The sequence below is a fragment of the Panthera onca genome, chromosome X, assembly GCF_046562875.1.
Source record: "Panthera onca isolate mPanOnc1 chromosome X, mPanOnc1 haplotype 2, whole genome shotgun sequence".
NCBI classification, from domain to species: Eukaryota; Metazoa; Chordata; class Mammalia; order Carnivora; family Felidae; genus Panthera; species Panthera onca.
In genome coordinates, this window is record NC_138357.1 from 94,592,470 (window position 1) to 94,607,998 (window position 15,529).

At 54.2% G+C, this 15,529-nt stretch overlaps 1 protein-coding gene across 10 annotated transcripts in view; it reads left to right on the forward strand.

The window, feature by feature from the left end:
• BCOR (BCL6 corepressor) overlaps window positions 1–13,627 on the forward strand; it is a 115,253-nt gene extending 101,626 nt beyond the window's left edge. For 8 of the 10 annotated variants that reach the window (XM_081793228.1, XM_081793230.1, XM_081793229.1 and 5 more), the window contains 9 exons: window positions 1,756–2,016; window positions 2,395–2,739; window positions 3,340–3,665; window positions 3,970–4,224; window positions 8,434–8,600; window positions 10,183–10,328; window positions 10,793–10,870; window positions 11,073–11,229; window positions 12,433–13,627. In XM_081793228.1, coding sequence (XP_081649354.1) covers window positions 1,756–2,016; window positions 2,395–2,739; window positions 3,340–3,665; window positions 3,970–4,224; window positions 8,434–8,600; window positions 10,183–10,328; window positions 10,793–10,870; window positions 11,073–11,229; window positions 12,433–12,724 — 2,027 coding nt within the window. In that variant the 3' untranslated portion in view covers window positions 12,725–13,627. The remainder of the gene's footprint in view (window positions 1–1,755; window positions 2,017–2,394; window positions 2,740–3,339; window positions 3,666–3,969; window positions 4,225–8,433; window positions 8,601–10,182; window positions 10,329–10,792; window positions 10,871–11,072; window positions 11,230–12,432) is intronic. The other 2 variants (XM_081793233.1, XM_081793234.1) reach the window with 1 other exon arrangement.
• The last annotated feature ends 1,902 nt before the right edge of the window (window positions 13,628–15,529 follow it).

Sequence of the window (15,529 nt, forward strand, 5' to 3'; positions counted from 1 at the left end):
ACCGGCGGGAGGAGAGCTCGCAGCAATATTCCCACTTTACAACCGAAGGGGGGACCGCGTTGTAAAGGAGCGCTGTCACCGCCAGAGCGGTTAAGAGGGTCACAGCGCGGCAGGCGTGCGAGTCACAGCCTGTCCCCTTTGCTCGCCTGGGCCGAACCCAGTCCGCCGGTCATCCCGGCTGCATCGCCCAGAAGCATGGGTCAGAGGCTTGCGCGGGCTTCCTGCTGCCGCCACTGAGCTTTGTGTTGGGACACTGCCGTGACAGAAGACCCACGTGGGCAGGTCCTTCCACCATTGACAGCTCAGGCTAGCCGAGGCCAGGGTGAAATTCCACCCCGCCCCCACACCCCCCACAACGGAGTGCCACTGAATGCTGCCGATGCCCCCAAGGAAAGTCTGATCAGGGGACCATCTGGGCTGGTCAGGAGCAGGAGTGATATTTGAAGTGGCCTAGGCGGGGGAAGGAGGAGGAATGGGGTCAGCATATGATGAGTGTGTTTATGACTTCCTGTGGAAATGGACTTGAGCAGTTCTGCTCAGTGTTACCATCGAAATACTGAACTCCCGCTCCTTGATGTCACAGTGATGGTTACAAAACTATTCAGGTATTAGAAGAAATGGGACCAAAGCCGTCGATGAGCCATTTCTTAGGCTGGAACAAAAGCAGCGCGTGACGTTGGGCCGAGCCGATTTAAGGAAAGGCCCCCAAGGCTGTGCTAGGTTGGCACCAAAGGGGGCGGGTCCTTGCGTTTGGAATGTCCCTAGATGTTTGCGTGTGAAGGAAGGCATGGAAGGAGTGCCAGGTTGGGTCCCCGTGGGTGTGCATGGTGTCACCCAGGTGTTGGAGTAAAACACTACCCTTTTTTCACTCTGCAGATGTCAGAAAGACCGAGGGAAGTGTGGTAATCAGGTAGAGTTCTTTGAAATTGCCTTTGACCCTTCTGGGGCACGTGGGTGGCTCAATCAGTTACGCGTCTGACTTCGGTTCAGGTCATGATCCCACAGTTCGAGTGTTTGAGCCCCGCATCAGCCTCCTCGCTGACTGTGCAGAGGCTGCTTGGGATTCTCTCTTCCCCTCTCTCTGCACTTCCCCCCCCCCCCCCTCACTCTCTCAAAAGAAAGAAACCTAAAAAAAAGAAAAAAGAAATTGCCTTTGACTCTTGTGTGCACACCAGGAAGCCTCTCCTTGGCTTCCCCAGGCTCGTCTTCCCCGCTTGGTCCCCCAGCTTCCCTGCCTGCCAACACACTCCTTCCCCAGCCCTCTCTCTTCCCCGTCTCCCCTGTCGACCCAAGGGAACATTGCTGCTGTCCCTTCTGCAGATGACGCGGCGGCGCTATTCGTTCTGTTTATTACATAGCTTTCCTTTGATTTCAAAATAATGCCTTCAGCAAATGACTCCGGAGAGATTTCTTGGGTCAGCCCTGGCTTGGTTGGATCTTGATGCAGGGTCACCTGCCCCCCGCGGGACAGGGCCCTGGAAGGGACCTAAGCATCATTGAAGTTGTGAGGATGCCTCGTCTCCCGACTCTCTTTGTGCCCCAACTATAAAAAGGTAGAAAGAGAAAGCCGAGTGTGGTGTGTGCCTCCCTTTTGAGACGTTGTATTTCTGCGGGTTTTGTGCCGCCAACGCGTGAGGCCCCCGGTCTTCCAAAGAACGGTCTGTTGGTGGCAGACGACCGTGGGCATGGAGGTCCTGCCTTCCCGTGGTGACCTTCGGGCCTTCACTCCTCGTATTCCTGTCTCCCGTCCGCCAGGCGAATACAGTGCTGGAAACAAACACGATCCCTTTGAAGCGCCAGAGGACAAAGATCTTCCCGTGGAGAAATACTTCGTGGACAGGCAGCCTGCGAGCGAGCCCCCCGCCGACCAGGCGGCCGGGGACATGCCACACAGCCCCACCCTCCGGCTGGACAGAAAGCGCAAAGTCTCAGGTGACAGCAACCACACCGAGACCGCAGCGGAAGACCTGCCGGAGGACCCTCTGCTGAAAGCCAAGCGAAGACGGGTCTCCAAAGGTGAGCTCGGTCGGCTTCGACTGCCTGCGCACGCGGCCAGAGGTGGACGGACGTGACGTGTGCCGCGCACCCCGGCCGCAGGGCGCCCAGGGGAAGTCCTAATGCGGAGCAGTGGAGACCCCCCCCCCCACCCCCCGTTCCCGCCCCGGAGCCCTGGGGAAGCCGCTCACCCTTGCCCCAAAGCCAGATTCAGGAGCTCCAGCCCCAAGACGGCCAAAGATGAACAGGCCCCCTCCCAAGACTTGGTGACAGCCCTCGAGCAGAGGCTGTGACCACTCCCCTCCCCTCCCCCACCCCCCATTAGTGATGCTTAAGACAGTTTGTTCCCCCCCCTCCCCAGGGGGCTTGTTGATTAATTTGTAGTTATTTCTCCATTAGATGACTGGCCTGAGAGGGAAATGACAAACAGTTCCTCTAACTACTTAGAAGACCCACATTATAGTGAGCTGACCAACCTGAAGGTGTGCATTGAATTAACAGGGCTCCATCCTAAAAAGCAACGCCACTTGCTGCACCTTAGAGAACGGTGGGAGCAGCAGGTGTCGGCAGCAGAGAGCAAACCTGGCCGGCAGGGCAGGAAGGAAGTGACCCAGGCAGTTCAGCCTGAGGTCACTGCCCAGGGCAATAACAGCCCCGAAGAGAAACCTGGCAGGAAAAGGGCAGAGGCCAAAGGCAACAGAAGCTGGTCGGAGGAGTCCCTCAAATCCAGTGACAACGAACAAGGTACGCGGAGGCCACCCCGTGACCGCCCGCCCCGCTCGCGGAGGGTGGATCACCTGCCTGGGGAAGGGCGCCATAGAAAATGGACTGACTAGGATGTAGGATGTGGCGGGCGGGGAGTTCTCTCGGGAGGTCCTTCCAGCCTCCCCACTTCCCTGGGGGAGTGTATAGCGACGAGCTCGGGAGGGTGGCTGCTGTACCCGGCCCATGGCTGGGCAGAAAGGGCAAGTCTGGGTGACCCCGCGGGCCCGCCAGCACCCCGGTCGCAGCCTCAGACTGTGGCCGATCGCTAGGTGCTGAGCACCCAGGCCCCTACGGGTTGGGGGTGGCAGATCCGGGAAGGGCTGGCTTGTGCCCTCTTGTCCCGGCCCTCCGGAGAAACTTGCCGCTTGGCGTTTCGTGGGTTAACCTATTTGCCGTTTGAATGTGGGATAATTAAAATATTAATGCTTTGGAAACATAATTGGTATATCTTTAAAAACTGAAGCCGCTCCAGTGATCAGTGCTAACAATGGGCTTTTCTTTCCGCACCGGCTACAACCGTGTAACGCCTGCTTCTTCTCCCCCTCCCTCCTTCCCGCCCGCCACCCCCTCCGGATTTAGGCTTGCCTGTGTTCTCCGGCTCTCCGCCCATGAAGAGCCTTTCATCCACCAATGCAAGCGGCAAAAAGCAGCCTCCGCCAAGCTGCGCGCCAGCCTCGAGGCCGCCTGCCAAACAGCAGAAAATTAAAGAAAGCCAGAAGACAGATGTGCTGTGCACAGACGAAGAAGAAGATTGCCAGGCTGCCTCCCTGCTGCAGAAATACACCGACAACAGCGAGAAACCATCCGGGAAGAGACTGTGCAAAACCAAGCATTTGATCCCTCCGGAGCCCAGGCAGGGCTTGTCGCTGACCGGAGACTACTATGTGGAGAACACTGACGGCAAGGTACCTCTTGCCCCCTGCTTCTCGGCTTCTGGGGACAAAGCTTTCCTTTTCCCAGGTTCCCTTCCCAAAACGTCACTCCCCCATCCTAGGGGCCACGTCTCCTGGGTGGTGGCCAAGTTTCAAACTAGTTAAGAATGAAGCCCTTCCCCCCAGCCTCCCTCCACTCCACAGCCCCCCTCCCCCAAACAAACGGAGAGGGGAAAGTGCCTCCCCCACTCGGGTTTGTAACTTGCGGGGAGGAGGGGAAGAGACGCGGGTGCTGGAAGGCCGGCTTAACCACGAGCGCTGCCTGGTTTTGTGATAGGTGACCGTCCGGAGGTTCAGAAAGCGGCCCGAGCCCAGTTCCGACTACGATTTGTCACCAGCCAAGCAGGACCAGAAGCCCTTCGACCGTTTGCAACAACTGCTGCCGGCTTCCCAGTCCTCCCAGCTGCCGCGCTCAAGCTCCCCTCCCGAGACCACCCAGTCGCGCCCGATGCCGCCAGAAGCACGGAGACTTATTGTCAATAAGAACGCAGGCGAGACCCTCCTGCAGCGGGCAGCCCGGCTTGGCTACGAGGTGAGTGTCCTTGGGGGTGCCCGGATTCCAAGAGCCTGGGCTGTCGCTCCTCGAGGCTGGGGTGGGGGTGGGGGAGGTGCCCTGGCTGAGCCGGGCAGGGTCTCGAAGGGTCTCGGAGCCCAGCGCCCCTCCCCTCCCCCATCAGGGGCTGGGCTGGGTATTCCAGCAGGATGTTTGCATTAGCCCCACTCGCGTTCCGACTCTTTGCTGGCTTGTTCAATCGCCATGTGAAAAGAAAGGCCTCTCTGATGTTCAGTTCGTGTTCAGGCAGGTAGGCTGCTTCGGCATCCTCCAGTCTCGCTCACTTATCTCTGATATAAAATCTGACATAACCCAGGGCTTGGCGACTGGGGGAATTTTAATGAGCCCTTTTGGATTCTGATTAGCAAGGGGGAGAGAAGTTATTAGCTCTATTTTGGGTTGCTTGCGCTGTTTCTCGGGCAAAGCGGTGCCCCTGTGGGGAGCGGGGCGGGAAATGTCTGGGCAGGGGTAGGGGGTTGGTGGGGGAGGGGGGCGGACCCGAAGAGTGAAGAGTCTTTTATGTGAGAGGGCGAGGGAGCCTGAGGGCTGCTGAGGAGGAGGAGGAGGAGGAGGAGGAGGAGGAGGAGGAGCGGGACTCAGGCCTAAGACTCACTGCCCCCTCCCCCACCCTGCTCCTCTCCAAGACTGGCTTACGTCGGAGCTGCCCTCTGAGATAGATGACCCCCTCTGCCCTGTGCGGCTCCCCCACCACACTTGTCAGATGAAATTGTGATGTAATAGCCCACAGGGCAAAGGCATTTTTTATGCTGGCATCAGCCCTCTGGGAGTTGAATGGTGAAAATAAAACGGGGCTCAGCAGGCGGAGTGTGGAGCTTGGAGGTGTGGCCGAGGGCTATGGTGGCAGGGCTCTGCCGGGGGCTCCCGGGATTTGCCGAAGTCCTGGCCCCCACACCCTGACCAGCTCTGTGCTTCCATCCGTTGTGGGGGGGGGGGGGGCCTTGTCGGTGTGACCGCCTTGACCCCAAGCCAGCCCGTCCCCTGTCCCATTTGCTCGTTGGTGAAATGTGCTGTCGTTTGTACGGTCGTGTCTTTTCTGGAGATGTCCAGATTACCTGGAGGAAGCTCTCTGGGATGATTTTTAGTTCGGGAAGGTGAAACCCACGGGGCGGCCCCAGAGGAAGCCTCACCTGAGGGCTGGAGGGGGAGCAGGAGGGCAGCGGGCTCCACCCCTCGGTGGAGGGCGGGGCTCCCAGCCTCACCTTTGATCTTGACATTTCCACCAGTCTCCCTTTCAGACCAGGGACGGACCCTGGTTGGTCCTCTGAGGAAGTTTGCATTTTGGTTTTCGTGGAACCAGTGGGTTTGAGCCCTGGACCAAGGAGCACTTACTTGATCCAGACGTTTGTAAGCTACCTAAAGGGCCTTCGATGGCACGTGAAGCCGTAGAAGTGTTTATGTCAGGACAACCGGGGTTTTTTCTCGCCCCTTCACATGTGAAGTTCAATATGTAATTTGCACAGATCAGCGGTTCGGATGCTGAACATTTTAACTACCGACTTTTAACTTCCAACTTCCCAGGATTTCTTCAGGCAGGACTTAAAATGTTGCGATGATGGCCAGTTAGATGTGGTGGGCTAAAACTTTGAAAGGTGAAGGACAATTTGTTTAACCCCGTAAAGGTGTGTTTCACGAAGGCACTGACTTGGGAAGGCCTTCCTGAAGTTAGTCTTTCCCACTGTCATTTTCTGCTGAGCTGGACATGCTATGTGTAAGCAAAAGGCTGTCCAAGCTTTGCGCTGTGTTTATCTGGTTCTTAAGGTTCAGAAGCACCCTCTGTGTTAAATAGACCACGTGCATGGCCAGAGACGTTCAAACCTTTCCCTTCCGGTAAAAAGGTTTCTGTTTCTTAGGCTAAAATGCCAATGTGCAACCACATGCTTGTGCGTTTAGTGGTGATGGTTAAATTTTCTATGAATTGAATAAATCATGTTTTTAAAAAAGTTAATGAGGCATTTAATTAATTAACAATGTCGGGTTTATGGCCTTTATGGTTACATTTTGCGGTTAATGGCATACGGCTTATAGCCGCTTAACAGAGAATTGTCCAACAAAAACAGTTTGATTTTGTTTGGAAATGGGGGGGCTGCCCTTCAAACAGTCCCATTTCTAGTGTAGAAAATAAACCAAGAACCGTACTGGGGACACCAACTTGCCCAGCCTCTTCACCATTGTCTCTGTTGGTGACAGCGGTGGCCAGCCTAGAGGCCGCCGCTGTCCTAGCTAAGAGAGAGCGGTTAGCCTGCTCGACCGACCCCGTAACCGAGAGAGCCTGGCGTCGGGATGGGATGCTCATCACAGCACGATTGCACCCCCCTCGCAGGGGCCCTCTTGGGCCTTCTCAATCTTCCTAGCTGACCAGGTACCAAAAGACTGGAGCTATAGGTCTAGGGTTTCATGTGAATTGAACTTGGGCTCCAACCTCTCCGGACCTCTATTTTGAAACCCGAGTGTTGAACGAGAATAGCACCGCCTTCCCTTCCTGAGGTCTCCTAGATGACCGCGGGATAACAGATGACATACTCATTTGGGGAGAGGGAGAAGTCCTTTGTAAACAGCGATAGCCACACAGCTCAGTTGGGGCAGCCCATGTCAAAGAGTTTGACCCGGCCGTCGGGTTACTACTGCCTTCCCCACCACCCTCCAGGAAAAGAGGGTTGACTTACCCATCAGCTTTGTCCTTTCATTTCTAGGTACCCTCAGATCCGTCCAGTAGCGACAAAGGTTTCCAGGTGAAGGCCATAGTTGTCAGAGCAAATAAACCCTGGGTTGATAGGACACCAGGCAGGCCGCCGGGCCGAGGGTAAATTGATCTGTGCACAGCGGTGGTGCTCAGACCTGATCCCAGAGCCACGTGACGGGGCCTCTCCCTGGCTGGGGCACACAACTCATTAGCTTGCAGCCGTCCACTCGAGTCTGGCTAGTGAGGGCCTGGGAGCCCAGAGGATTGTGGGCTTCCTGGCAGGTTAGGGTCTGAACGAAGACACTCATTTGTTGGGCACACCTTCTTTCTTCCTCCTCCTGTTTTGGAAGGGAGCTGCCTCAGTCGCCTGAAGCAGCAGGGCCCCGACGGCCAGGTTTACCAGCGTGCGATATTAGGTCCCCAGGGTGAGCATATGGAACCTTCCGGTCAGCTCCCAAGGAAGCGGTCGCTTTTGATTGATGGGTCCTAGAAAGGCCACGAAAGGTTTTCAGGCCCCACCTTACATCTGTGGGCGGCTGGAATGACCCCTGTTTGAGGTTTAACAGATGAGTTATTTAAAAGTTGTCACCGGGAGGCCTGCTCTGACCCCAGCCAGCTCCCTCTTACCAAGTAGACCACGTGTGGGCAGGCCCCGCCTACCCCCAGCTCTCGGAACCTGACGGCTCTCTGCTGGACATGACTTGTAGGAGAACAGTGTAGTGTGTTTTCTGGTGGCAAATGCTGTTCCGTGTGTTTGAAAACTTTCTTAATCAAGGTAATAAAACACTGAATAAATTACTGCTCTGCTTACCGGGAGCAGTTCATATTAATATTTTAATACACCAAAGAAGTCAGATTAATAACAGTGATTCTAATGCAAACCGTTGACGCAGAATACCTTCCTCGAAGGGGGAAGGGTAGACTTGTTTTATTTAGTTTTTGAGACGCGTAGGCGGCAGTGTGTGGTATGTCAGATGCTCATCTTTAACTTCGGTAAATCCGTAAATATCATATCGATTCCGCTCCGAGGGGGGTGGAGCGAGGTGACATATAGGGCGGGGGTTGTTTGAAGAATTTCGTGTCCCTTCTTGATGTTTTCTGTGGTGCAAAGAGTGTCTCTTTTACCCTACTTACCCTGCAAGCGGGAGCGTGGGAGGACCTGGCTAACCTAACCCGCCACCCCCTCCCTCTCTACGTGAAGGAATGTTCTCCGGCTGATTTAATCTCTGCGCGTCGGTCGTCCATGCTTTCATCCAGACTTGCGTTGTTCTCCACTACCACCTACTGAATGGGCCCGTTCAATCTTTGTCACACATGCCCTCGCCCCCTCACCGACACGTCCACCGTCTGCCCACCCCGCGGTGGCTCTCGGGCCCAGGGGGGGTGTGCCTTTGAAAGAAGGCACTGACGGGCTCTGGAGAGGTCACCCTCGGAAGGTTCGCCGTGCGATGATGGATGACGGCATCGCTCTCCCCCTCTCCCCGCAGGAAGTGGTCTTGTACTGCCTGGAGAACAAGATTTGTGACGTGAACCATCGAGACAACGCGGGTTACTGTGCCCTGCACGAAGCTTGTGCCAGGGGGTGGCTCAACATTGTGCGACACCTCCTTGAATATGGCGCGGACGTCAACTGCAGTGCCCAGGACGGAACCAGGTCAGTGGCGGTGGTTCTCAGGGCATGTGGAAAACCCCCAGAAGGAAAGATAGATAGAGACTGATATGTAAGCACCCGGACGGCAGAGTCCTAGAATGGAACGGAACAGACCTTTCTGGCAAATTTAGATAGAACGTTAACAGTTAGTAACGTTCCCCTGGACAGAAGTCCCTGAAAATGTCGGAGCCTTCACGAATAATCGCAGGTGTTGCCTTTGAAGACCCTGGACTTATTGTCAGCAGTTTTTCTTAACGTGTCTTTTATTTTTGACGGAGAGCACGAGCGGGGGAGGGGCAGATAGGGATACAGAGGATCCCAAGCAGGCTCCTCCCTGACAGCAGAGAGCCCGATGCGGGGCTCGAACTCACGAACCGTGAGATCATGACCTGAGCCGAAGTCGGATGCCCCATGTCAGCATGTATTAAAGCACTGTATTTAAAATACACGTGAGTTGAAAGTCCCAGGAGTACAGACAGAGGGCCAGAGGCCACTGGCTCCGTAGGACCCGCTTTGTCCACTCACATCCCCAGGCCTGTCCCCTACCCTGCCCTTGACCTCGGTTTGTTGGTCAGAGGCCCAGGTCTGAGTCAGCCCAAGCATCTTCCTGGTTGTGTGCATGGGATGCCACCAGGAGGTGGGGCATAGGGCTTTCCTGACAGGCATAAAATTAGCAAAACTGAAAGGTATTTGGTGTTTCGTGATTTCCAAATAGCATTCCCTCAGGACGGGACTGCGGGCAACCGCCTGACCCCAGTGGACACCGGCCGGAAGAGTGTGTACCCTCCCAAGGTCTCACCCCAGGGACTCTGCTTCTGGGCCAGAGGTTTGATCATTGATCTCTAAGCTGCTGACATGCGCCTTTCAGGAAAGGCTCCACTTCGTACCTAGTTTCTTTTTGAAAAAAGGAGTAGGCTTGGGCCACCTGGGTGGCTCAGTCAGCTAAGCGCCTGACTTCGGCTCAGGTCACGATCTCGCGGTTTGTGAGTCCGAGCCCTGCGTCGGGCTCTGTGCTGACGGCTCAGAGCCTGCAGCCTGCCTCGGATTCTGTGTCTCCCTCTTTCTGCCCCTCCCCCACTCACACTCACTCTCTCTCTCTCTCTCTCTCTCAAAAAGAAACATTTAAAAAAAGGAATAAGCTTTTCTTTTTTCTTTTTTTAATGGTATAACAATTGCTTGGTGTTTTGGCTTCCATAATGGTGTGATTCCCTGCCCCTCCCCCCCCCCCCCCCCCATAAATTCTCATTTTCCAGTCTGTTACTGCTTAAGTTCATTGAAAATGATTTCCTTTGGGCTTGAGTTCCTCCTGGAGTCCTGGATTAAAAATAGACTTGCAGTTGAGAATCAGGCCCGAAATATGTCCCTTCACCTGCCTTGTAAGGGGTTAAGTACAGAAATCACAACAGAGTGCTTCGTTGCTTGACCTCGGGCCACTCACGGTGCCTCAGTTCCCCTGTCCGGAATGGCAGAGGCAGGCGCACACCTTGGTGAAATGGCCCCCCCAGGAAGCTTGGCCCGCGCATATCCAGTCTTGCACGTTGTCAGAGGCAAGCACACGTGTAATCCCGCCGCGTGTCTCTCCTAGACCTCTCCACGATGCCGTCGAGAACGATCACTTGGAAATCGTCCGTTTGCTCCTCTCTTATGGTGCTGACCCCACTTTGGCTACGTACTCAGGTAGAACCATCATGAAAATGACCCACAGCGAGCTTATGGAAAAGTTTTTAACAGGTACGACAGAGTTCAAGACGTGGGCTTATTACTCAACCATTGAGATGGCTTCTTCGCGCGTTTCTGTCCAGGGAATACCACTCAGTCGTGGGGCCCTCCCTCGTTTACCTTAAGTTATACTTCCTGGGGAAAGCGAGTCTATCAGAGAAGGGATACGAAATTCAAAGACAAGATACACACTCTTAATTTGCTTGCAAGGGCTGAGAAAATGTGTAGCTGGCCCGTCTAGGTTTTTTGGTGGGCTCCGGGGGCAGTGAGGGTGGCCCGTCTGTCCGGAAGGCAGGTGGACAGGTACGCAGGTCCTGGTCTGATGTGGCAGAGAACCGGGTGTTGGAAGCAGGGCACAAAGGGGGCGCTGTGGGATAGCCGGGAAGTCGCATGCCAGGCCTGACGGTAAAATGCCCCCGAAAGCGGCCAGCATTTGATTCTCCCCAGCGGGTTTTATCTTGGTTTTCTCCCTCCAGATTATTTAAATGACCTACAGGGTCGCAGTGACGAAGATTCCAATGGCTCCTGGGAGTTCTATGGCAGCGCTGTGTGCGGTGAGCCGTTGTTCCTTCTGGTTCGGTGGGAAGTGAAGGGGTTTTCTGTGCTGTGGGCGAGGGGCGGTGGGCAGTGGGCGCCATGAGCAGGGCCGACTTGGGAAAGAGTTTTTCACGGCGTCCTCTTTCGACAAGAGCCGATACCTCGCGGTGGCTTATTGATTTCTCTCTCTCTCTCTCTCTCTCGTTTGCCCTGCATTAGAGCCAGATGATGAAAGCGGATATGACGTTTTGGCAAACCCCCCGGGGCCGGAGGACCAGGATGACGACGACGAGGCCTACAGCGACGTGTTTGAATTTGAGTTTTCAGAAAGCCCCCTCTTACCGTGTTATAACATCCAAGTGTCCGTCGCTCAGGGGTGAGCATGGCCATCACGTGCTCGTGGACTAGTTAGGCTGCTCGGCGGCAGGAGTTAGAGACGCCTTTAAGCAGATGGCGGGTGGGTGGGTAGGTGAGTGGATTCCTCAAAGCCCACGAAGCCCACAGCAGGCCTTTCCCAGAAAAGGCGTGGAGGTTGGGAACACAGCACCCCTGGAGCCCAAGGGACGTTGAATTCAGTGATTGGAACTTCACAGAAGAGTCCGCAACTTGGATCCTTGGGTCACTAAACTCTTTGGAAAGGGGTCCTCCTTAGGAGTCGCCCCGTCCCGCCCCCGCCCCGCTCCAACAGGCCACCGTAGGGACCTTCCAAGGCCTTTGAGGTCTGTTGGCCTATACCCATATGCCCCCTTCTCGTGTGAACTGGAAAAAGCGTCCCAGGGCACCTCGGGTCTCGTGTGTCCTCGGGTTTGGTCAGATCCAGTCTTGCCCCCCCGCGGCCAGGCCACTGAGCTGCCACTGACCCATCCCTCGGGGGGTGCGTACACGTCAGGAAACTGTTCTGCTGAATGTTGACAGAGGTGCTTAATGAGTAACATCCTCCTCACGTATGCTGTTACAGTGACATTTTATTAGTAATAGAAATCACAAAGCGTGGCAGGGTGTACAGAAGGAATGTAACACCTTCCCTCTCAAAAGCGTCACTCCCCAAAGCACTGAGGGGTGGGGGGAGGGGGGAAGAAAGCCAGCCAGCCTTCTGGGTGTCTAACGCTCCGTTCATGGGGGTTGGAGGAGACGAGAGACCAAAGAGGCCTCTGCATCACTGTCAGGCTGGGAGACCGAAGGCTTCCCGCGGTGACGGCAGCGAGGCACTCCCTTGGAGAGTGGTGACCCGAGGTGTGGCCAGAGCTGAGCGAGCAGGTGTTTCACCTGGAAGGTTCTGGCAGCACTGAGATCCCCACCCCTCCCAAGAGAAGGCTCTTTCAGAGGTGCGGTCCCTGCTTCCGTTTAAATCGTCTCTAGACGGTCTCTTCCTGAATCCAGCCGAGTCCAGAGTTGTCGCCGCGTAAGAGTAGATGTCGCAGGGCTGGTGAGACCCGGGGCGGGGGCCGCGGTGTCCGAGCGGAAGTGACCGCTGGCCCGGCCCAGGGACTCGGCTCCTTGGGGGGTGGGGTGCGGGGAATAGCGGGGAACGCTTTTAAGTTGGCCGCAGCCTCGAACCACTCTCCCCTCTCACGCGCAGGCCTCGAAACTGGCTGTTGCTCTCGGACGTGCTCAAGAAACTGAAGATGTCCTCCCGCATATTCCGGTGCAACTTCCCAAATGTGGAAATCGTCACCATCGCAGAGGCAGAGTTTTACCGGCAAGTTTCGGCAAGTCTCCTGTTCTCTTGCTCCAAAGACCTGGAAGCCTTTAACCCCGAAAGCAAGGAGCTCTTAGACCTGGTGGAGTTCACCAGCGAGCTTCAGACTCTGCTGGGCTCGTCCATGGAGTGGCTCCACCCCGGCGACATGGGCTCGGACGACTACTGGTGAGCTCGCCGGGCCCTCCATGTACAGTGTGGTATAGTGTTAATCTTTGTGCATATGTGTCATAATACGACTATTTCTGTAAAGAAAGGACACTATTACATACGAAAATATCTCTTCTTTATATAAGAGAAACGGCTCCAGTCAGAAGGACTTAGAAAACACGGATTTCGTTGCTGTCGTCGTTCTTTTCTTTTTAAACGTCTCCGTCAGTTTTTATGAAGTTGTCCTAACGTTTCTTTACCGTTTCGATGCACACACGCTTTGGGATACGTTCGTTTTTACTGGGACTGTTTGTTTTGTTCCATTTCTCTTTTAAGGAGAAAACAAACAACGAGGAAACGGAGTTCCACACTTTGACGCGACGTCACACAGAGCTCCCTCGTCGGAGGCCACGACTCTTGCGAGTGTGGTCCGAGCCACGCGGCCGGTTTCGGGGAGTGAGTTGGGTGAAGGCGCTTGGCAATTGTTGTACCTTTATGTTTTGTTTACAGAGTACCTGCTCGGGCCAGGTCAATGCTATTGGATGTAATCCGGTAGTGTGTAATATAAATTCAAACCATATCCACACACAACAACTAATTGTATGAAACTTTTATATCCTAATTTAAAAAGCTGTGAAATTAGTTTTCACGCATCAAACCGGATTGTTTATATGTTTAAACATTTTATGCTCTTATTTAAAGAAGACTGAGCTATTTTTTTCTGTACCCTGTAAAATATTGAGAACTAACATAATAATGTCGAGGTTGCTTGGAAATGTACATAAAACTAAAATTTTCTGAATTGTGTGTTTATGTTTGAAATCTGTGTTTTAACTTTGTAAGTAAATTCTCTGCCTTTGTATTTATATTTTACAAAAATTTTCTTAAAAGGCAATAAACCTGTTGCGGAAAGGAGAAAATTGGAGCATCTTGTGTCCTGTGTATTCCTGAAGCCTCACTTTTGTCGCGGATGTTGAAGTGACCACGATGGTCCGTTCCTTACAGATGACTTCAGGGGAATACATGGTCTCTGTATAAACCGGGGCAAATTGGAGGATTTCAGGGCAGTTATACTCAGAATCCAGTTTGCAGTCCTAGGGGCGCCTGGGGGGCTCAGTCGGTTGAGCATCCGGCTCTTGATTTCAGCTCAGGTCGTGGTCCCGTGGCTCGTGAGATCGAGCCCCAAGTCTGTGCTGGGAGCGCAGAGCCTGCTTGGGATTCTCTCTCTCTCTCTCTCTCTCTCTCCCTCTCTCTCTCTGCCTCTCCCCTGCTTGTGTGCATACTCTCTGTCTCAAAAATAAACTTCCAAAAAAAAAAAAAAAGAATACAATTTGGAGTCCTATTCTAACATCTCAATTCGTGGACATATATTTTGATGTCTCTCGGATCCATCATGGCCAACCCGTTATCTTTAAGGAGTGGTCCTTCCAGAAACCGAGCTGTCCCTTCTCCCTCCGGGCCTCCTGTTATCCATTATCCCAGTTTCTGTCCTACATCCTTTTATGGCCTTCCCTCATTGCAGAGGCTAGAAGGCTGACAGCTACCAGACTCTCTTGCAGCTAGGATCTGAACGCCCCTTCGGTTTGGAAGGCAGAGTGAGGTAGAGGCCTCTTCCTGCTCTAGTAGCGGCTGATAAAAAGAGGTCATCCAGACACATTGGCCAGTTGGAGTGACTAGGCCAAGCAGACTTCCAACATGGGGTCTTTAGAAGCATCAGTGGTTGCCGAAGCCCGTTTTCTGACGCCTGGATGACAACCCCGGCAGATTGTTCTGGAACCCAGTGGTCCCCCCCCCCCCCAAAGACTATAAGCACGCGATTCCTTGTATCAAATCCATTTGTGCTCAGAATGCCCTGAGTACTTTCCAGGCCTGCCTCGGACTCTGAGAACACGAAGGCAGAACAGATGGAAGGCGGCCCCGGGGACCGGGAAGAGGTCATGCAGCTGATGTACTTGATGAACGGGGGGAGTCGCCAAGGCTTAGCAGCAGGAGGGAAAATCAAGGGGTGGCCCGGGAAGGGGGAAATCCAGCGCCGCCGTTGGCTCACCGGGAGGTGGAATGAGAGAGCCCCTTTGTTGGGGAAGACCTGGGATACCGGATGACGTTTGGGAAGTATTCTGAAGACAGAAGGCAGCCGAGGACTGTTTTTGATCCATTCTTCTCTTAGAAAGAAGCCCACTTTCAGGACGCCTGGGTGGCTCAGTCGGTTAAGCGTCTGACTCTTGATTTTGGCCCAGGTCATGATCCCAGGGTCGTGGGATCAGACCCCTGCATCAGGCTCCCCGCTGAGTGTGGAACCTGCTTGGGATTCTCATTCTCTCTCTGCCCCTCTCCCGCTCGAACCTGTACGCGACCTCTCTCTCAAAAATAAAGAAATGAACGTTAAAAACAAAAGGAAGAAGAAACTCACCTTTGTTGTGAAGAGGACAATCCAAGTGTTTCAGAGAAACCGGCTCCTGTCACCCCTCCCAAGCCAGGTTTTCCTCCCATCCCCCATTCTGGTATGAAAACGACTGTTAATAGTTTGCCAAATTGTTGTCTTTTAGGAAGTCACTTCAAACAGCAGGTGAGAGTGGCAAGAAGCAAACAGCAAGACCTGTCAAACAGGCCCCGTGGAAGTAATTTAAGCAAAAGAGTAGTGAGCCTCAACGACTAAAGGCTGCAAGGGGCTCCCAGGAGCCCAAATTAAAGCAATAATAATAACTCCAGGGCGTTCAGCTCTTTGTACTTGTGTTTGGGCTGGAGGCAAAGGGAGGGCCTGAGGCCAGCTGAGGTTCCATCCTGGATGAAGGTCATTTCTACGAATTAAGCCAAGAAAACAGGTGGG